At 35.3% G+C, this 23,382-nt stretch overlaps 2 protein-coding genes across 4 annotated transcripts; both read left to right on the forward strand.

The window, feature by feature from the left end:
* Positions 1 to 367: 367 nt before the first annotated feature.
* On the forward strand, positions 368 to 5,537 carry LOC122023493 (casein kinase II subunit beta-1-like). Of its 3 annotated transcripts, XM_042581616.1 has the most exons (6): positions 368 to 950; positions 3,546 to 3,620; positions 3,720 to 3,749; positions 3,888 to 3,994; positions 4,115 to 4,280; positions 5,166 to 5,537. In XM_042581616.1, the coding sequence occupies exons 1-6, from the start codon at positions 743 to 745 to the stop codon at positions 5,300 to 5,302; spliced, it is 723 nt and encodes a 240-aa protein (XP_042437550.1). In that variant the 5' UTR covers positions 368 to 742; the 3' UTR covers positions 5,303 to 5,537. The 3 variants fall into 3 exon arrangements, with proteins under 3 accessions (XP_042437550.1, XP_042437549.1, XP_042437551.1); XM_042581615.1 differs by having other exon boundaries at positions 372 to 950; positions 3,546 to 3,749; XM_042581617.1 differs by lacking the exon at positions 368 to 950 and adding an exon at positions 1,064 to 1,418 and having other exon boundaries at positions 3,546 to 3,749.
* Positions 5,538 to 6,275: 738 nt separating this feature from the next.
* LOC122023494 lies at positions 6,276 to 7,178 on the forward strand. Its single transcript, XM_042581618.1, has one exon. It carries the CDS (start codon positions 6,647 to 6,649, stop codon positions 6,953 to 6,955), a length of 309 nt encoding a protein of 102 aa, XP_042437552.1. The 5' UTR covers positions 6,276 to 6,646; the 3' UTR covers positions 6,956 to 7,178.
* The last annotated feature ends 16,204 nt before the right edge of the window (positions 7,179 to 23,382 follow it).

The following is a 23,382-nucleotide window of genomic DNA, read 5'->3' on the forward strand; positions in this document are numbered from 1 at the left end:
TTTACATGGTCGGTTTCTTTATCTGGTCGGTTCTATAACTATCTGATAAAATAGAAAATTGAACAGACTATTACATGAGAGATTATTTTCGTCAGAGAATCGATAATTGCTTTTAGCTGGAGGAAGTGTTTGTGCCATTGTTGAATCAAGAGGCCATTGATGAAATAATTAAAAGAATTTGTTTATTTTTCTCAGGTCAATCCCATTTAGATAAGAAAAAAAAAATCAATTTAAGATTTTAATTTGGAACTATAATTACCGGAAGGATATTATTCGTTATGGAGCTTTTCATAGTCCGCATCCACTGCGACAGTGCGAGAACCGCGTTTTGTTGCGCACCACTGTCTCATCGAACACGCTCTTGGATTTATATCGGTCGCACACTGAACTCTCTCTGATCGCGCTCGATTGCAGGTCACCCCTCGACCTCGTGAAATCCGCCGCCGTTCATTTTTAGATCATCTCCTTTCCCTTTGCATTCATAATCCCCCCGAACCCATGCGGCGTCTCTGCTTTGCCTTCCCGTCGCGCCTAGGTTTCGGGCGGAAGAAGCTGATCCCGGCGGCGAGGTCGCTTCTCCTACCGTCCTCCCTAGCTCTCCTATAACCACTATCGTAGATCAGTTCCGGAAGGATTCGCGACTTTAAGCCGGCGCGAGATTTGGTGATGGGGATGGTATTAGACACGGGAAAGTCGATAAATTGGCGGTGAAGAGCTGGCGGAGGGTCGCCGGTGGTTAGAGATGTTGAAGACCGGTTCTAATGCTCGCGATAGAAGTGGGGCAGCGAACGCTAACCCTAACCCTAAAACGAGTGCAGCGTTTGAGCCTAACTCGAAGGCTTCTTCCAAGATTCCTTTGCCAATCTCTGGCAGCAAAAAGAGGTTGGATAGCACCTCGACCTCGGCGCTTCCTAGCAAGGAGGCTCATTTTAACGACAAGCCTACTCTAGGTGCATTTAGTTTGCTCTTCTTTTTCTGTCCAATTCTTGGTTGTAGATTTTGTCAATAGAAAATTCTTGATTTGGGAACTATATTTCATTGGGAAAAAGTCTGAAATTAGTTCTTATTACATTCTGTCTTCGATGGTTATTTAGCTTGATTAGCATCCGATAGAAAAGGTCCTAAATGACCTACCAAATTTCTATTACATCAGGTCCGGTTTGGTAACCTATGACAATCAATTTACCTGTGTATGAAATCCTAAATGATTCCGTTGGTACCTGTTAGCCATGAATTTAGATTTATCAAGAACTTATTGTTTCATGTATTTTCCTTTCTCTTAGATTGCTGAATAAATCAAAATGTGAAGCTGGAGACAACATTCTGATAATAGTGTATAGTAATGGCACAAAAAGAATATGGGAACTGAGACAGTTCCTGCAGAAATTGATGGCTCCATCTGATGGTTTATAAACATGGTAGATTCTTTTAAATGTGATTTATCCAGTGCAGTGTATGAGATCAAGTAGAGCTACTAGTTAATGTTAATTATATATAATGCAATATTCGATAAGTAGAGCTACAACTCAGTACTACTGGGAATTTACAACTTCTCAAGGTTAGTCCTAAATCCATTTTTTTATCCTCTTCTTTTCTGGATGTAAAGTTGACTATCAGGCTTTTGTATGGCAGAATATGTTGACTTGTTTGGATGAGTAACAAAGCCATAGGGCTCTGTGAGCCTGTTTTTGATGTTGCAAATGTCTATGCAACAATTTCTGTGGTCTTCATATGCACACGTGGATGAACATATAAATAATTCACAGATTCATATCTGCTCCACATAACTATGTGATTGCTACCCATTCACATTTTCTTCCTAATGCTATCAAGATGTCAATTTTTTAAAGCCAATTCACGTTTTAAGTATTAGCCATTGTTTAATATCCTCTCACATATTGATGCCATATCCTAAGCACATAGTATTACTATTATGGTTTCTAGATATGCCTAAGTGCATGCATATGGTTTACACACTAATGGGTATATGACCATTTGTATAATTAGAACAATTTCAAGAACATGAGCTTGGCTTATGAGATGGGTGATTTAGTTGTATTTTCATGCAATTACGCTTAACAATCAAGTTAATGTAACATTTTTCAAGCTTTAAAGAATTTAGGAGCAAGATTTAAAATCTTTGTCTGGAACTTCGGGATTTGCCATCATTCTGATGCATGGTACCAGTGAGATAGGAGGTTGAAGGAGGAAAAAGATAAAGCAAAAGGAGACATTGACTGTGCTGAGTGATATCAAGTTTCGGAAATTTATCAGAATGATATGTTTCGATCATTTTCCATGGGACAGTACAAGATTTCAAATTATGTCTAGGAGCTTGCATATTTTATTGCCATATAGAGTAGATCCCTTTGTTGGAACATGGGTAGCAATGAATTGTGGTCAATATTTGACTGATTTATTACTCACCCCATAATCAAGAAGTAACCTCACCACTCAAATTTCAAGCTGCCTCTATCTAGTTGGGTATCAGGCCTCTCAAGTAGAGACTGTTTGAACTCAAATTAAAGCATCTAATTTTCTGTTCCTTTGATTCATCCAAAAAGATACTTTAAAAGTGAAATAATAACAAAAAGCAAGTCACGGGATGGCTAAAATATTATTGATAAATCTTTAACGTGGTTTAACTAATTTTTTATTTAATATCGGCACCATTAAATCTGCCAAGAGAAGAACTCTTATAAGTAACAGTTGGGAGGATATCTTATATAATAACCAAATCAATCAAGCGGGCTATAAGATTGACAATTGACCAAAGTTGGTGGCACTTGGAACGTGTGTTATATACTATAACAATAACCACAACTAAGCCTTATATTTATGTATTTTATTATATTATATAGAAGTGTGCTCATAGTTTGCTCATTTTGTTTGGAATCCAAAGTCAACCTGAGGACCAGATTTCCTCATTCTGACCTGAAAACTTATCCAAGTACAAAAATAACTTGATTTTTCATTTCATTGTTGTAGCGAACTAATTGTTTATAATTTAAGAGTCACACTAGTGTCAGAAAAACTTGGCCAAGCTCTTGATTTTTCCTCATTGCTTCTGTTTGGTGCAGTCAATAATTCTGCAGGCTGTGTTATAGCAACTTCTGTTGTCCAACTCAAGCTTTTTTTTGCCATCCACTTTACCAAATACCTGATTTTTTTCCCTGTATCTTCATTCATTGTTATTTATATAGTTCCAAGTTACCACATTTTAAATTTGTTTTTTTATTTTAATTATTCATGTCTTGAGATGCTATATGATCTCAAAATCCGAAGGGGATGCACAAGAATTTTACAACAAATGCAAGGGATGCCTTGTTTCAGATTCATGTGGGAATACTAAGAAATTTTCAAACCAAAAATATTCTTAATGAAGTGCTTCTCTTTTTTCATTTTTATAATTTCTAAAAAATTATGGGTTAGATGCTTCTCTTTATTTCTTGTTAGCTCAAACTTTGAATTCTTAGTTCAGCATGTCCTCGTCTATTAGCTATTTTAAGTTTTCAAATGTAATTGTGTTGAACTCTCTGAAACAGGGAGTGAAGAAACTGATCTTAGCACTTCAGAAGGAGAAGATTCATCATGGATTACCTGGTTTTGTGGGTTGAGAGGTAATGAGTTACTCTGTGAAGTTGATGAGGACTACATACAAGATGATTTCAACTTATGCGGCCTTCAAGGACTAATTCCGTTTTATGATTATGCCTTAGACATGATATTGGACAATGACTCACTAAGTGGTATGATCTTTCACAAAGTTTTGTTACTTTCATATGGCCATTTGCAATTGATCTTCTTAAATTGATATACTTTTTCGCCGTAAATGCTGTGGTAACTTCAATTGATTTAGTTCTCCTTGTCCCTATTATATTTTTCAGGTGATATTGATAGTGAAGAGCATAGTGAGATTGAATCTGCTGCTGAACAACTCTATGGTCTCATACATGCTCGTTATATTGTAACCAGCAGAGGACTAAATGCAATGGTGAAATAGATTTTTTTGCTCTTATCTATTTGTGAAAGCTTGTAGAAGTGAATATTAACAATTGCAATGGTGAAATAGATAATCTTGTTATGGAAGTGCTAATATCATCTGATTTTGCAGCATGAGAAGTACAAAAAAGCAGATTTTGGGTGTTGTCCTCGATTTTTTTGTGAGGGACAACCATGTTTACCAGTGGGTACATCTGATATTCCTCACAATGGATCTGTAAAGATCTACTGCCCTAAATGTGAAGATATATACCTTCCAAGATGCAAATACCAGAGTAGTATCCTTCATCTTATATTCCATTTCATTTGTCTTTTTTCTGGTAGAATTTACAGAAAACTGCTCTGTATTCATTGACCCACCTATTATGAGAGAATTAACATTTAGGCTTTCAAAAACTATCCACAAGCAAATTGCCATATTGTTGCATCCTTAATTACTGTGAGCTTTCCTTCAACAAGTTTGTGATGCACTTGAAATAGTTAATTTGAGGAAGTGCATAAAAGTGTACATTATGTTTTCCTTATGTTAAATATTTAAGGACTTAAAAAAAAATAAAAAAAAATCCAGAATTGTTTGATTGAGAAAAGAACTGCTTACAGTGTGCTTCTAGAAACATCGAACAATACATGACTGAAAATACTCCTCACACTTTTTGTACTAAGTTAGGGCAAGCTAGCATGATGAAGTTGGTTATGAATTGGATGTACCAGACATAAGACTTAAAGTTGGTCCATAAGATATATTTTTGTATAGGCTACTTTATATAGTTGCATTCTGTAATTTCTTTTTATTTTTGTAGATTTATCCGGTAGGGAGATTATTTTGAAAAAGTTATTTTGTTGGATGATAGATAATATAGATGGTGAAGCTACCAAATATTTTGTTTGCAAACTGTATTGTATTGCATGTGTATTGTGGCATCTGGTAGAATTTGCATTTTGGTACTCTACACTGAATCAAGAATTGGTACAATAGCATATTCCAATTTTCATGTACTAGGAGAAAATTACTTAGCATATTAAGCTGCATTTTTTTTTTTGCATCTTCTTATATTTTTAATACATATACCTGTCTTGTTTTCCAAGCTACATTAGATTCTGGTTTTATACATAAGAGAGTGCTCATTTATCAAATTATTGCATATTTCTTTAATTCTGAAAAGACATTGACGGTGCATGCATTGGCACAACTTTTCCTCACCTGTTTCTGATGACATTCCCTTCAGCAAAACCATCAGCTGCAGTTCAGCAATACGTGCCAAAGGTTTTTGGTTTTAAATTGCACAAGGATTCTACATGATCCTCCCACTTCCTAATCTTGGTAGTAGAGATTTCAAGCACGTTTGCATTGGCAGAGAAGAGGGTAGTGTCTCATGATAACTGTCTTTGACGAATATTGATGTAACCTAGCAGGATTTGCTTTTCATCGGCGAGTTCGTTGGATTCATTGTGTGTAGGAAGGGCGTTCATGAATGCTCTCTTTTTATGGCTTCCTCGCAAACACTAAATTTTTAACGGTGCTGTCTCTTACCCTACGAGTGTCTCAGACTCACCTTGCCATAGTTGTGCTGTTTGTTGGTTCGTTGAAAGAATTACTCGTGTTTTCTCTGTGCTAATTTCTGTCTGTTCTACTTATCTACGGCACTTACATTTTGATATGCATCGAGTGAGATATGGGTAGCATGATTATTATCATTGCATACATTGGCACAACTTTTACTCACCTGTTCCTTTCATTTCCTGATCGATGTCTCCAATTGTTATCACAATTCATCATCTTTTTTATTTATCTCTGAATTTTTGTCTGTAGTCACGATTACACCATGCAGTACGTAACAAGTTCCTATACATTTTAAAAAAAATAACTCATTGAAGTTCTACTCGAAGCTAGTTGTTTATGTTGTTTTAAAAATATTTGAATTCCATCCTCATCAACTACTATGTCGTGCCTACGAGGCCGGACTGGAAGGAAGTCCGTTGGGTTTGGTTGGGTTGGTCACCACCGTACTCCTACGCGGGACGCACCTGGACGAGGCTGTCCCCTTGAGTCCCATTTTCGTTTCAAGGGTAATCGTGTCAATCCAGGGCAATTTTTTTTTTTTTTTTTTTTTTTGAGACAGAACATCTAGGTGGCTGCGCCAACGGCTGTGGTATATTTTAAACAGAAGGGTACGATGAGTGACGGGCAGCGCCGCAGTGTGCAGGCTGCCCGGACTCCCTGGATTGGTTGGAGCCTCGGTTCTATAAATTGGCGCGTTGCGTTGGATAACACAGTTTGCTGCTCTGGCTCATTAAGGGTTTTTTTCCTCTTCTTTTGCTTTGTTTTTTTCCTTAATAAAAATATGAATTGAATTAATATGCAATCGACAGAGTGTTAGCGCTGATCTCTCAAATTATCAATGGATCTATGCATTATCTCTCCCACCCACATTATCGTTTCTGTCATATTTTGTTTAGATTTTTGTTTTTTTGATCTGTGGATGTCGATCTGATAATCTCTTATTTGTTTCGGATTCTAACTCTTTCTCTCTCTCTCTCTCTCTCTCTCTCTCTTTTACATTTTTTAAAATGTTATTTTGTTCCGATCATTGATGTGTTTGCTATTCCAGATCTGAAGGAGAGCTCCAAGAATCAAGCGGAAGAAATGTCGTCGAACTATGTGATCAAGGAGGAGAGTTACGATTATCACCCCAAACACCACCAGCACCAGGCGCCGTCGCCGCGGGGAGTAGTGCGGCGGAGCTCGTCCTCGAGCTCCTCCTCCTGCTGCAGCCAGGGCGTCGCCGGCTTCGCGGCGCCGAAATGCGTGTGCGCTCCGGCCACCCACGCTGGTTCCTTCAAGTGTCGTCTCCACAGGACCAACCCCCAGGCCTACAAACCGCTCTCCCCCACCACGATCCCCGCGCCACGGCTCTCAGGAGCCGCCGCCGCCGCCCCCGCCGTGGAGGCTTAGTGACTCACTCCGTCCATGCATGGATCTAGCGATTCCCGATGTGTTCCGCCAATGCTCACCCTATCCTTATCCCCGCTGATTCCCCTTCTTTATGTCTGATTGGGGGGATCAGAAGGCTAAGTGTTAAAAAGTGGTGTGAAATCCCCATGTTACTACTTGCTTGTGAGATCTACTTCCTGTTGAATCTGTTCTTGTAAATATGATCCTATTTTATTTTTCCATTTTTTTTATTTTTTTTATTGAAAAAAACATCTTGATGTGATCTTTGTCTTATTTTATTTGGATAATCATACTTGACTCATTGGGTGATTTGTATTCCTTAGGTTTGTGAGCGGTTGACTAAAGTAGTCGTGTGTCTTCTCATCAAACTTGCTGAAATGTGTTCTTTCATCAAGCCCGTTCAGTGATGCTGACGATCAAGTTTGCTTTAGACAGCTGTTAGTAAGATGGTGGCCTTGGATCAAATAATGGTTGCCCTCACAAGCGTGCCAGGTTGATACTCGGATGTCCTGGGTCTCGGTGTCATTGTAAGATGTTCAAATTATTATTTAAATATTTATGATTTAATTTTCAGTTATGATATATTTGTAGAATTTTTTTTTAAATAGAGCATGTAAATAAAGGATGTTGGATTTCTCTGCTGATCGTTGCACAGACTTTCTGATTGACTTTGTTGGCCGATGGAAGATTTCCGTGAGACTGGATCGGCCACTCCAAAGATATGCTAACTAGGTTTATCATTTTCATTTTTTTGACTGATATTCGGATGGTAAAATTACTAAAGTTTAAATCCCTTGAAATTTATTTCCTTAAGAATAAGTTTCTTCCACCTAGAAATTAAGCTAGTTGGTATCGTGATTTACTATCCTTCTATAAGCCCTGGGTAGATCGTGGAAGGCCATTTGGGTGACAATTATCACCTTGTGCCACACATTGGATCAAGTAATGATAATCTTATCTTAATAAAAAAAATATAAATGAATCAACAACAACAATCAAACTTTATCCCACTATGTGGGGATGACTATATGGATCCTTTTATGTCATTAAACTCTATCTCTTACTATATCATTATCTATACTTAATTTTTTTTTATCTTGGTTTATTTTTGCTAACCAAGTCTTTTTTTAATTTTTCTCTTCCTCATTTGATATGTGTGTATGTCATAGTTTCACATTGTCTAACTGAAACATTTATTGATCGTCTAAGTACATGTCTGTACTATTTTAAATATGTTTCTCAGAGTTTTCCTTCAATAGATATAATTCTGACTTTCTCTCTAATATTCTAATTTCTTATTCTGTTCATTCTTATATGTCTACACATCTACCTTAATATCCTTATCTCTGCAACTCTCATCTTCTGCTCATGTGCTCGAGTTATAGCCCAACGTTCAGCTACATATAACATAACAGGTTTCATTCTGGTATTGAAGAATCTTCCTTTAAATTTTAGATGTACTTTACGGCCACATAAAACATCCGAAGCTTTCCTTCATTTTAACAATCCTACTTGAGTTTTATGTAGGATATCTCTCTCAATCCCTCCATTGTTTTGTAAAAATGATTTTATATATTTAAAATTCTCAATTCTGGGCAACTCATTCCCTCTTATTTTAACAATTATCTCATTACCTCTAATATTACTAAACTTAAATTTTATATATTCCGTCTTTATTTTATTAAGTCTAAAACCTTTCCCTTCTAGTGTTTCTTATCAAAATTCTAGTTTGACATTTACTTTTTCACATATTTCATATATCAAAATAATATCATCTGTAAACAACATGCACTATGGTATTGTGTCTTGAATGTGTAGTGAGTTCGTCCATAACTAGTGTAAAAAGATAGAGACTTAGAGTCGATCCATGAAGTACCATATATTTATTAGAAATGCTTTAGTTACTACGTCTGAAGTCGTTACTTTGGTCGTTATATACTCGTACATATTCTTAATTAGTTCAATATATATTACGCTAACATCTTTCTTTTCTAAAATTCTTTATATAATTTTCCTTGAAACTATATCGTAAGCTTTTTCTAAGTCAATAAATACCATGTGTAGATCTTATTTTTGCTCTCGATATTTTTCAATTAGTTGTCTAAGAAGATATATAGTTTTTATTGTCAACCTTCCAGGCATGAACCCAAATTAATTTTTGATCACCGTGATCTCCTTCCTTAATCATTTTTTATTATTTTTCCCCAAAGTTTTATGGTATGATTCATTAGTTTAATACCCCTATAGTTTGCACAATTTTGTAAGTCTCTCTTATTATTATATGAGGAAACTAGAGTACTTACTCTCCATTGATCAGATATTTTTTCACTTTTAATATTATGTTAAATAATTTTGTAAGTCATTCAATAACTTATTTCCCTAGGTACTTTCATACTTCTGTCAGAATATCATATAGTTCAACGACTTTTCTATTGTGCATCCCATTTAAAGCTTATTCTACTTTTGAAATTTGGTGAAGAAGTCCCAGCAAGTTAAGGTTAACCAGATACTAGGCAATGTGAAGTCCAAACAGGTCATGGTTGACCGGATGTTGGGCAAGAAACCCTAGACTTAGGTTTTGGAAGTTAGGGTGTGGTAATTGATTAGCCTAGTCGATTACCATAGCTTAATCGATTAGATCAGTCGCTTAAGTTCAAAATCACGAGGAAGATTTCCTAATCGATTGGTGTAATTGATTAGACATCGTAAATGACTAGGTTAATTGCATGCAGCCCATTTTTGCTTCAAACAGAATGTTTCTGTTCGAAGCTTAAGCGATCAAGTTGATCGCTTAAGCCATTTCTCATGATCGAACAGAATGTTGCTGAATCGATATGGCTAATCAATTCAGCATATCTTAATTTACTAGGCTAGTCAATTAAGCTTAAAAATCTAGCCATTGTGCGCCTGATAAAAGGGTTTCAGTGCACTGTTTCAGGCATCACTCTCGACTTCTCATCTCCCACCGAGCTAACAGCCTTCCACCAGTTCTTGAAGCTTCTTGGAGACAAGTATTGTTGCACTTCCTGTTGATGCAGGTTGCACCAGAGTCAAACCTATGTTTTGATGTTGTCAAAAATTCAAGTTAAGTCTTGTTGTGATCTAACAAGTTGACCAAGTGTGCAGATTGTTTACTCAACCAGGAAAGTCCTAGTTGGAGGCTAGGCAGGAAAGACTGACACTTGGTGGAGAAGCTCGATAGGTTTGGAGGATCGTACATCGAGGCAAAGTCCTAGGTGGCCGATCCAATACTAAGCGGTAAAGTCTAAACATGTCTGGAGGACCATATTTGATAGGTAGGTTGAGGTAAACAACTGGAAGGGTGAGAGTGAGGTTGTGTTCCTGATAAGAACAACCTAAGGTCGTTGATCCAACTGAAGAAACTGGGAAGGTTTCCAAGTTAAGATCAAGACATTTGTATTGTCTAATACTACTCATGCATCATATATATTATTACTGTGCTAATCTCTATTTTTGCAGGAGTATATTGTCTAATACTGTTTTGCAGGTTCGGCCTGATCGGTCGACCTAACAGAGATCGATCGACCAAACAAGGCTAACTCAGAGCAAATACAAGTTCAGACCAAAGCAGAACAAAGTTCGATCAAGCCATGATCGGTCGATCAAACAAAAGGATCGGTTGACCGCACATTGATGGTGTGACACAGATCAGTTCGAGACGAAGCAAAGAAGGAAGATTGCCTAATTGGTCGACCGAACCAGGGGATCGGTCGACCGAACAATAAAAGACATCAATGGCGCATTAATGAAGAATCTCAACGAACGGGGAAAGCTCACCATTCAGTCGATTGAACAGAGAGGTCGGTCGACCAAACCATTAAACATAATTAATATCCGAGGATCAAATCTCAGCAAAGAAGGCAGAGAGCGGGTTCAGTCGACCGAACCCAAGGATCGGTTGATCGAACAGTACCGATTCTTATAAAAGTTGAGCTCAAGGTCTGAAGAAAATAACGAAGTTGTCTGTTCATTGCTGTGGAAACTCTCTGTTCGTGCTACTGCTTTGCAACTCGTCTTCAAGCAAGCGTCTACTTCATTCAAGTGCCGACCAAGCTTCATCTCCCATATAGTGTCGGTATACATTTACTTTAAAGCTTGCATTGTACTTAATTTTTAGTAAGATAGTAGTCTGTTACTATCTTACTCATTTTATTGTGCATACTGCTTTTTTATGAGGTTTTTAGAAAGAAGAGTTTTAGTGAATTGTCTAATGGTGCGATCAAGGATCGCGAGTCTTGGAGTCAGAGTCGACATAGGTTCCGAACCAAGTAATCAAAACGAGTCTCTATATTTCGCTGTGTTACTTTGTTTTAAAAAAAGAAAATACTTTTAAAAAGAGCGATATTCACCCCCCTCCCCCCCCTATGGATTCATTACGATCCTACAATTGATATCAGAGCCTGGTAGTTTTGAAATTACTTAACAATATTTTGAGCAAATTTTCTAAACTTTTTATTTTCTTTAAAAAAAATTCTTTTTCTTGTAATATTATTTCCTTTATCTCACACTGCTAATCCCAAGACGAAAGTCTTAGAAATTTCTCTTATTATCTTTGTGACTGCAAGTATGACAAATTCCTATCAAGAAGGATATAGCACCTTCCGACGTCCACTATTCAAAGGGGAAAACTTCAGTTATTGGAAGAACAGAATGGAGTGCTACCTTAAGTCTGACATCGAGATTTGGTTCAGAATACTGAAAAACTACACACCTTCAATGAAAGATGGAATGCCACTAGAACCAGAAGACTGGACTCCCCCAATGATCAAGAAGGCACAACTAAACTACAAGGCGATCAACACCATCCGGTGCAGCTTTACAATGGAAGAGTTGAACTGAGTTAGGCCCTACGACAACGCTAAAGAACTGTGGGACCATCTGATAAAGCTACACGAAGGAATCGATGAGTCCAAGGTAAATAAAAGATATATACTTTTAAATAATTTATTTAATATTAAAATGCTTCTCGGAAAGACGACTTCGCAACTACACGCTCGATTAAAGGACATCCTCAACGACCTCCATCTAATTGGACACCACCTGGAGAATCGTGACACAATAAGATACACACTAAATGCTTTTCCACAAAATACTTTGTGGGCATCAATAGTAAATGCTTACAAAGTTTCTAAGGATCTTTCAATTTTTAAACTAGATGAACTATTTTATGAATTAGAATTACACGAACAATCTAACGTAAGTCAAGTCGAGCAAGGTATTGCTTTGTATGCATGATCAAGCAAAGAAACCAAGACCAGAGCAAAAAATGAATCCGAAAGTGAGTCAGACTCAAACTCAACCAATGAAGAGAAGCTGGTCAACATGGTCCGAAAACTATTAACAAAGAGGAAGTTCAAAAGGAGCACCAAGAAGACACCAAACAACCAGGCGTAAAACAAATCAAAGTTGATTTGTTGTTGATGCAACAAGAAGGGGTATTTCAAAAACAAATGCCCAAATCGGAAGGAAGAAAGGTCCAAGTCGATAAGAAGAAAGAAAGCCCTCCAAGAAACATGGGACGAGTCATCCTCCGACGAATCTGACACAGAAAAACCGAAGCACTCGAGCCATCTTGCCCTTATGGCATGAAATGAAGATTTTGAGTACGAGTCGGAGACTGACGTTGAGTCCGAGACAAACACCGAGTCTGAGAGAAGCCACGGATCTATATCTGTTTCCAAAGATCTCAATATGGTAGCAATTTATTTCGAGTCAAATTTATTTAAAATAGTTAAATACTTGTTTAGAAAATTAACAAAGTCCGAAAATCAAAATAATTTACTTCTTAAGGAAATTGACCACTTTAAGGAGCAAGTTAACTTGAGTAATTCGGTTAACCAAGTTCAAATTGGAACTTCAACTCAAGTTGCAAAACTTGAGGAAGAAAATTTTAATTTGAAAGGTCAAGTCGAGCAACTCAAGAAAATGTTGGAAAAGTTCGAGCTAGGATCTAAGTGTCTAAATATGGTACTTGGATCACAACGAGTCATGTACAACAAATCAGGACTTAACTATAAATCAAATAAAACAAACAAACCATATTTGTCTTTAATTAGTCAAAATGTTAGAAGTCAAGTCCAAGCATTAGTTCAAATAAAATGTTTAACCAAACCAATTAAACCAAATCTCTATTTGATCCCTAAAAGTCAGATTCACTACATAGATAGATCATATCTAAGCTATGACTCAGGGGGAGCAATTAGAAAAACTGTTCAACCAACTTTAAATGTTAGGTTTAGGTTTTTTTTCTGCTTAGAACGGTTAGATAAAAAGATTTACCAAACCCTATTACATAGCATCAGAATGGTTTGGGATGATAGTACGTCAAGGAAGCTTTGTCGAAAGCATGTCTAGGCTGAATCTTGTGTATTCCACCTGATGCACTAGACTTAATGGATTTGGTTGAAACTACCCTAATCAAACATGGGCTAGTTAGACCAAAACTTAGTATTAAGTTTTTTGGGCAAAACTATTTTGGAAAGTATTCAGTAAGTGTTCACCGTTGATACACAAGAAGGTCATATGCCTCGCCACTAAACCGAAAACTTATTCTTAGAAGTTTACTTGATTAATCCAAAGCTAAGTTTGAATCTAACATGGGTTCAACAATCATTTTCAAAATAATTAATTAATACAAAAAAAAAACTTAATTAAAATTATTTTAAAAAACCTTAATTAAAATTATTTAAAAACCTTAATTAAAATTAGTTTTAAAACTTAATTAAAAATAATTTTAAAACTTAATTAAAAATTATTTTTAAAACTTAATTAAAATTATTTTAAAAACTTAATTAAAAATAATTTTAAAAACTTAATTAAAATTAGTTTAAAATCTTAATTAAAAATTATTTTAAAAACTTAATCAAAATTATTTTAAAAACTTAATTAAAAATTATTTTAAAAACTTAATTAAAATTCGTTTAAAAAATTAAGTAAAAATAATTTTAAAAACTTAATTAAAATTATTTTAAAAACTTAATTAAAAATTATTTTAAAAACTTATTTATTAAAATTATTAATAAATCTTATTTAAACGAGCATAAGTTAAACTTAATACAAACTTAATTTAATTCCTAAATAGATTTAGTATTAAATTAATAAACTTAACTTTAATATTCAAACTTAAAATTAAATCAACATTATAACTTAAATATAAAATTTTAAAATACAACCTAATAACTAAACTCACAACATTTGAAAATCCTTTAACCAAATTTTAGTTTAACTCCTACGTTATGTGTAGGAATCTAAAGCTCTGGATAAATGGATCTTGAATAGCGGTTGCTCCAGATATATGACTGGAGACCAACACAAATTCACCAATATTAAGTTCAAAAATCTAGGATTAGTTGCCTTTGGAAACAATGGCAAGCTAAAGATAATCAGTGCAAGTGAAATTCAATTACAATCAAATTTATCAATTAAAAAGGTTTTGCTTGTTGAACATTTTGATTATAACTTGCTTAGTATAAGTCAATTATGCGATTCTGAATTTAAAGTCAAATTTTTATCTTCTGAATGTCTAACAAGTTGCACTGAATCAACCAATACATTGCTAAAAGGATCTAAAGATAAAAATATTTACTCAATTATTCTACTAAAAACATTACTCAAGTGCCTTTTAACACATCATGAAGAAACATGGTTGTGGCATAAGAGATTAGCTCACACCCATATTAGGAATTTACTAAAATTAAATAAAAATGGATTAGTTAATGGTCTACCAAAATTAAGAAATTCTGAAAATAAAATATGTAACCCTTGTCAACAAAGAAAAAAATTAAATCATTTCATAAATTAACTAATCAAAAAAGAACTAATAAAATACTTGAATTATTACATTTAGACTTATTCGACTCTCACGGAATAAAATCACTAAATGGAAGTCTTTACTGCTTAGTAATAATAGATGACTACTCTAAATACACTTGGGTGAAATTTTTAACTCATAAATATGAAAATTTTGAAATATTTAGTAATTTCTACAAATAGATAGAAAATAAAAAAGAAATAAAAAAAAAAAATTAGAAGTGATAATGGAGGAGAATTCAAGAATCAAAATTTTACAAACTTTTGCTTAGAAAATGGTTATCATCATGAATTTTCATGTCCAAAAATTCCACAATAAAATGGTCTAGTAGAATATAAAAATAGAACTTTACAGGAAGTTGCAAGAACAATGTTAAATGAATATAATTTACCTAAATACTTTTGGGCTGAAACTATTAATACAACTTGTTATGTCGAAAATAGAATTATAATTAACATATTTCCGAATAAAACATCTTATGAAATTTATTTTAATAAAATTCTAAACATAAAATATTTGAAACTATTTGGATGTAATTGTTGGATCATGAAAATCGATAGAGGGGGGGGGGGGGGCGAATATCGATCGGAGAGAATTATTGAAGAGTAAGCCGTGGAAAAGTAGACAACGAAAAAGTACAATGCTAACACGAACCTTTTGCTTGGTTCGGAGCCTTGGTCAACTCCTACTCCAAGGTCCACACTCGTCGAGTGCTTTCGTTGGACAATCCACTAGTAATTGGAATAATTACAAAATGAAAGTACAGTTGATTTAAAGAAAGAATACTGACAACAAAAGGAAATAAAAACAAGGCGCGTTGTTGGAGGAGCTTTCGCAGCATCGCAGGAGCACAGCACGGCAAAGCAAACGTTGGAAGATCTTGTTGTTCGTTGTGTCTTGCTCCATGCTTCACCCTCCTTATATGTAACGCCCCGCCCCTCCTGCTAAGGGGACGGGGGTTACTTAGACATACATACCTACTTACTACAGCGGAAGTCTTACTTAGAGAATTTAAAAACTTTTCCTTACTTTAAAATCACCATGGACATAAAAGAAACCACATAGCATACTTAACATGATTTTTGAGTCATAATACCCAAACACATACTTAATGTCATGGAGTCATAAAGTAATAACATAAACATGGCATATTTCTTATTAAACAAAAGCAGGTCTTTCCCTTTTGCCAATCCACTACCACACACATCCTTCTAGCCCATCCTGCTGCTCCCCTAGTTCATCCATTCCTTGCCTTTATCTGTGGTACAAGAAAGTAAGCTGTGAGCACTCATGGCTCAGTAAGTTCCTTTCCTACTCACAAAAATCGTATAGCATATCAAAATCACAAGTCAAAATGCATGGAGACAAATTTATCATATCAAGCAGCATATCATGGCATATCGTAACATAATCATCATAAAGTACCATGGCATATTCTAACATGAACATCAAATGTATCCTGACATAGCATAACATCATCATAAATATCATGACATAATCATAAAGTATATGCAAGGTGAATTCCTAAACATGTATCATGAAACATATGCAACATGTCTTTTGAAAACTTATAATATACATACTTAAACATAATCTCAACATGATTAGGGCCCCGGCTTGTACCACATACATAAATGCGCGCGTCCTATGTAGGTCCAAGGTAGCAAGTCTTGAACCCTACAAGGCATACATACTAGGCCCGTTTCTTAGTTCATCTACTTAGGGGCACTTAGGAGCCCATCCCTAACAAGGCCCATTTCTTAGTCCATCGACCCCGGGGCGCTTATGGAGCCCACCCTTGGTACACGTCATACATAAAGTAAAGTAGCATGTCATACATATCATAGTTCTTATCATTTCATGCATATCATATTTCTTAACATATCATAAAACATGCATATTTGGGCACACATCACATGCATGGATCATAAGCATACATAATGAACATGTCATTTATCATATCATAAAGCATGCATATTTGGGCACACAGCACATACATGGATCATAAGCATACATAATGAACATGTCATTTATCATATCATAAAGCATGCATAATTGGGCACATAGCACATGCATGGATCATAAGCATACATAATGAACATATCACTTATCATAGAAAGTCATAATCATACATGAAATCATTAAATAACAACTCTTAATTCATAACATAGCATGTGAGGCACATCTAGGTCACTAAACCTATTATGGCCAAAAGTTCAAGAGTAGGGACATGAACTCTAGACAACATACAAACATAATAATCTCATGATAACTTGGCATCCTATCATAAGAAAGATCATAAGCATGTTAACCTAAATTTTTAAGCCCTCCTAGGTTTCTAATTCTTTCATGGCCGAAACCTTCATGAAGAGAAACAAGTTCTAAGCAACATGCAAACATGTAAACCCTAAACTCATATCATATCATATTTCATAAGGAACAACTTGAGCATGTTTAGTTTGGGTTCTAAGTTCCCTAAGCTTCTAACCTTATCATGGCCGAACCCTAGCAAGCCTCATTCTAGGTTACAAGTAGCATGAAAGGGTTGAACCTTAAGCCAATATCCTACACATTTCTTGAGGAACATCATAAGCACATTTGGTTTAAGTTCCAAACTTCCTAAGCCCATTAATTTAAGGTGGCCGAAACATGTTAAGCATGGAAACTAGGTTTCTAGTGGCATAAGAGCATGGAAACTACAAACACATTTCATAGCATTTATTACAAGAAACATCATGAGCATATCTAAGTTGGGTTCTAAGTTTCCCTAGGCCTTTAGACCAATAGTGGCTGAAACATGTGAGGCATAGATTTGTTTTTCATGTGGCCTCAAAGCATGGAAACCCTACACAATTTTCATGGCATCATTACAAGAAACAACATGAGTAAACTTAGTTTAAAATCTAAGTATCCTAGCCTTAAAACTTTGTGTGGCCGAAAGTCATATGTAACCAAATTTCTATGTAACAAGCAAACATAAGAACATCAAACTAGTTTCATATCATTTCATCAAGAAGGTCATGAGCATCTTAGACTTGTTTTTAAACTTTCCTAGGCCTCAAATCTCAACATGGCCGAATCTTCATAAGCATGAAATAGAGTTCAAACCAACATACAATCATGGGCATAACATTTTAGCTTCATATATTGTCTTAGGAAAAATCATAGCATGCTTAGTTTTAGGTTTAAAGCTCTCCTAGGCCTTTAGTTCTTCCATGGCCGAATATTCATGAGCATGAAAATGGAGTTTCAATCAACATACAAGTAAGAGAAAAAGTTAACAACACCATTATCATAGGGTACATAACACAAGAACAAGGGAGCATGTTTAGTTTGAGTCTTAAGCTTACCTAGTCCTCTTGTTCATGCTTGGCCGAGAGTCTAAGGTTCATGGATCTAAGTTCTCATTAATCATTCTAGCATGGAAACATTAGATTAACCTCCTACATAAGATACATGTCACAAGAAATATAATAAGCATATCTAGTTTAAAATTTCTTAGACTTTTCCTTTTGTCTTGGCCGAAATTTCCATGAGGCAACCCTAGGTTTTTAAGCAATCTATCTTCATGAAAACCATATGAGCTATTGTACCACAGGTGAGGGGAAGCTTACCTAGTGTTCACTTGTTGGTCCTTAAGGAAATGGTACCCTTGGTGAAGAGGAAGAAGAGAGCTTCTTCTTCTAGCACTCCTTTTGATTTCTCTTGCTTGGAAGGGTACACCTTGAAGGCTCCTTCTTGAAATTTAGTTTTCTCTTAGAGAGAAAACCTAAACTTGTCTTTTGGAGATGAGGGAGGAGAGCTCTAGTTTCGGCAATGTTGAGGAAGAAGGAAGAAAATGAAATCCTTTCCTCTCTTTCCTTTTTATGCTACGTAGGTGGAAGGAACAAAGATGAACTTTACTTCCCTTTCTCTTTAATTCATTTATATCCTTTCCTAATGAGAATATGTCCCCATTCATCTCCCTTAATTCTTCTCATCCTCACTCTCTTAATTCCCACGAAAAATAGAGAGAAAAGAGGAAAAAAAAGAAAAGACAACTTGTCTTTTGCTTATTCCTTTTCTTAACCAAGAGGTAAACAAGAGGAAGAAAGCTATTTGATTTTCTCTTGTTCCCTTACTTAATTATATCCTCACTTTTAACTACAATTCCCATCATTTTCCATTCATATGTTATTCATTATCCTGGTGGTTATCATAGAATTTTATTTCTATCATTTGTGAGAGGTCCAAGGTTCAAACCTTCACCTCTCTTTTTATTTCTCTTATTTCTTTTTCTTTTGATTCTTCTTACTTTTATACTCTAAAGCAAATAACACTCATATACTTATCTTATAATTTCGTGGGTGTTACATTATATAGGAGGCTCGGGGTGCCCATAACCCTTCCAGGCGCTTGAAATGTGACGTAGCCCGTCCAACCAGAATGCTCCACGTTACGTCATCGCTTGGGGATAATTTTTGCACTCCGGGCGCTTGGATCCCTTCCGGGCGCCCGGACCACTTTTCTCCAGGAAGTCCATCTCCTGCAAGAAATAGTTAGTTCGAGACAAAGTGCAATTTATATTACCCTACAAAACAAAGTGTTAGCACAGTTATAATTAACAAGCAGAGTATTAATTAGATTTCGTCTTCTAGAGACCGGAATCTAGTCACGATCTCAACCTAGATTTCCGAAATAGATCTAAGTTGAATCGATGACTAATGTTCCCTTCTCGGGAATGCATCCTCACAGTCACTCCCCTCCAGTGACTTACCTCAACTTACCTGCCAGATGTCCGATCAACCCTTCGACCCATCTGGACTTCGTGCCAGCTATCAGGTCAGCCTATCGACCTAGCTGGACTTCGTGCCAGATGTCAGGTCAGCCCGTCGACCCGTCTGAGCTTCGTGGCAACTATCAGGTCAGCCCATCGACCTAGCTGGACTTCGTGCCAGACGTCAGGTCAGCCCGTCGACCGTCTGGGCTTCTCCTGTACACTTTGTAGAAGTATTAGACCAATATGAAACTAACTTAACCTACTTTTTCATTCATCAAAACTTGAGTTAGACCGTTAGTGCTAACCGCACTAACAATCTCCCCCTTTTTGATGCAATGACAATCTGTGTTAAGTTAGTAAAAAAAATATGCAAGTAAAACAAGCAATGATAAGGTTTTTAAGTTAGTCTTATTTGGTATTTCATTGATTTGTTTTAACTAACTTAAGCCACCTAACCCTCCCCTTGACATTCATTAAAAGAAATAACACAGAAAAATAAGTGATTTAGGGAAGTAAAAGAAAATCAAAGAAGTAAAGTCAGATTAACTTGGGGGAGTCTAAAGTAGAAAACATAGAATATATTACTTAAAACCTTAGCTTTTAACTTTCTAAAAAAAAAAATAACTAAGTTTTAAACTTTAGAAAGATAACTTTTTAAAGATAAAATTTTCAAATTTAACCTAATTTTCAAAATAAGCTTTGCAAATTTAAAACATAATTTTCAAATATAGCATTTTTTTTACAAAAGGGAGATTATTAAGGCTAAGTCCAATTTTCAAATCAAACTTTCAAAACTAAGTAATGTTTTATTTTTCAAAACTAAGTTTGTAAAATCCAACTTTTTAAATCAATTTTCAAAGTTATGTTTAGAAAATCGAACTTTCAAAATCAATTTTTAAAACTAAGTAAAATTTGTTTTCAAAATCAAGTTTGTAAAATCCAATTTTCAAAATCAATTTTCAAAAATATGTTATCAAAACCAATTTTTTTAAAACAATTGGATCCAATAAAAACTTAATTTTATAAATGTTAGTTTAAAATCAAATTAAGAAAATATTTTTCAAAACTGAGATTGTACACTCCAAATTTCAACTTAGTGAATAAAATTAATTTTTGAGATTAAGTTTAACTTTCAAAACTAAGTGAAAATCTATTTTTCAAAATAAGTTTGTAAAACCTAATTTAAAAAAAATAGATTTAAAATATTTTTCAAAATAAGTATGAAAATAGGTAATCCTCCCCCTGAACCTGACATAACAAAAACTGTCTAACTATTTAGTTACTTAGTTACTATCAGAGGACAACAACTTTTACTTGGTTAGTCAGGTTAAGTCAATTGTAATCAGTTAGTGTTTGACCAAGCTGAATTACTTAACCTGATTGATGTTTATTTTGTATTTAACGCCTAGACTTATATCGATGCACTAAAATAAGCATCTTAAGTCCAAGCAATGTGTCTATGCATCTCACCCCTTTCTATGTTCAACAATCACAAACAAGGTAGTCCTAGTGTGTTGGTGAGATGCTTAAATTCTAGTCCTATAGGAACATGCTTTCTAAGGGATTCACCTATTCTAAGGTTAAAACTAATTTTGAAATTCTAACAATGGGAAATTTTGAAAATATACAAGTTTTATCCTAAAAGTTAAAAGCAACTGTTTTTAAAAATAATTTTTAGAATCCTAGTCTATTAAACACATTCCAAGCTTTCGACGTAGATTGCTAAACTCACTTTCAGGGAGGGGTTTGGTAAATATATCAGCTAAATTAGACTTGGACTCAATGTATTTGAGTTCAATATCTCCTTTAGTGACATGATCCCTGATAAAGTGGTGTCTAATTTCTATATGTTTAGTTCTTGAATGATGCACAGGATTTTTTGTTAAATTAATTGAGCTAATATTATCAATTAATAGTTTTACATTTGTGAGGTTTAAATTAAAATCTTTTAAGCTATGCATCATCCATAGTAGTTGTACGACACACTCTCCTATGGCTATATATTTTGACTCAGTTGTAGATAAAGCAACACAATGTTGCTTTCTACTAAACCAGCTGACAAGTGATGTACCTAGTAATTGACATTCACCACTTGTGCTTTTGCGGTCTAACTTCTACTCAGCGTAATCTGAGTCAAAATAGCCTAGTAACTCAAAATTATTAGTTCTAGGATACCAAATTCCTACATTTGATGTTTCTTTAAGATATCTAAAGATTCTTTTGACTTGAGTCAAATGAGATTCTTTAACACAAGTTTGATTTCTAGCACACATACTAACTGCAAATAAAATATCGGGTCGATTTGCAGTTAAGTATAGTAGGCTACCTATGACACTCCTATAGTATTTTAAGTCAACTGATTTTCCATTGGGATCATCATCTAGAATTGTGTTAACTGCCATAGGTGTTTTTGTTTCTTTAGTGTTTTCAATGCCGGATTTTTTAAGTAATTCTTTGGTGTATTTTTGTTGATAAATATAATTTCCCTCATTTGTTTGTTTGATTTGTAAGCCTAAAAAGTAGGTTAATTTTCCAACTAGACTCATTTCAAACTCTTGTTCTATTAGATTAGTAAATTATTCTAAGAATTCTGAGTTAGTTGAACAAAAAATTATATCATTTACGTAGATTTGAGCAATGAAGATATCCTCTTTTATTAACTTAACGAATAGGGTTGGGTCAATTTGACCTTAGTTGAACCCTTTGGACATTAGGTAAGAGGTTAATCTTTCATACTATGCCCTGGGTGTTTGCTTAAGTCCGTATATGACTTTCTTTAGTTTAAAGACATAGTCAGGGTGTTCTAGACTTTCAAACCCAGGTGGTTGTCCTACATAGACTTCTTCTTTTATCAGTCCATTGAGAAAGGCAGATTTAACGTTCATTTGATATAATCTGAACCCTTTATGGGCTGCATAACTGAGTAATATTCTAATAGACTCTAATCTAGCTACTGGGGCATAAGTTTCATCATAGTCAAGTCTCTCTACTTGACTAAACCCTTTAGCAAATAGCCTAGCTTTGTTTCTAGCAATTTCCCCAGTTTCGCTTAATTTATTTCTAAACACCCATTTTGTTTCTATTATTTTCTTATTTTTGGGTGGTGATACTAAATCTCCTTTATTTCGCTCAAATTGAGCTAGTTCCTCTTGCATAGCTATGACCCAGCCTGGGTCAAGTAAAGATTCAGCTATGGTTTTGGGTTCAATTTTTAAAATTAGAGAGATTTGATTTAGATTTCAAAAGGATGACCTAGTTTGAACCCTGAGATCTGGATCACTAATTATTTGGTCAATAGGATGACTTGGGTTGACTCTTATGGTTCTAGAAGGTTGATTTTCTTGAGTTTCTTGTTCTTCTTCATGATTTAAATTTTGATTGGTTCCTTCAAGATTACTGTTGCCTTGAACAAACTCAATTGGCTGAAGTTGAGTTTGTTCTAGGTTTTGTTTAGCTTCTTCAAATTCTACATTTGTGGGTTCTTCAATTCTTAATGTAACTTTATTGTATATGTTGGAACCCCAAGATTGTTTTGGCGTGATCAACAAGTTAAGTTAAGTCCTCTGTATTTCTAACCTTGTGTCTAAGTGTGCAGGAGCTTAGGAGCACAGGTAGTCGAGCGGAAGATGCAGCCAGCGAGAAGGACGGCACGTGGTGCGCCTGAGGGACGAGGCACTGCGAAAGAGTACACCGACGGACGAGAAGGAAGCGCGCAGTGGTTCTGAGGAATGAAAGCCGAAGCGGAAGATTGCTCGGGGAGCAAGAGACGTAGCTAGCGAGAAGGACGGCATGCGGTGCGTCCGAGGGACGAAGACTGTGGATGAGTACGCCGATGGA

Source organism: Zingiber officinale, chromosome 9B (assembly GCF_018446385.1).
Source record: "Zingiber officinale cultivar Zhangliang chromosome 9B, Zo_v1.1, whole genome shotgun sequence".
NCBI lineage: Eukaryota > Viridiplantae > Streptophyta > Magnoliopsida > Zingiberales > Zingiberaceae > Zingiber > Zingiber officinale.

Excerpts from the sequence above, each read along its gene's own strand:
- LOC122023493 (XM_042581615.1), top strand. The coding sequence starts at position 743 with ATGTTGAAGACCGGTTCTAATGCTCGCGATAGAAGTGGGGCAGCGAAC. Across the intron at positions 951-3,545 it reads TAACGACAAGCCTACTCTAG|GGAGTGAAGAAACTGATCTT; the intron begins GTGCATTTAGTT and ends TCTCTGAAACAG. Across the intron at positions 3,750-3,887 it reads GGACAATGACTCACTAAGTG|GTGATATTGATAGTGAAGAG; the intron begins GTATGATCTTTC and ends TATATTTTTCAG.
- LOC122023494 (XM_042581618.1), top strand. The coding sequence starts at position 6,647 with ATGTCGTCGAACTATGTGATCAAGGAGGAGAGTTACGATTATCACCCC.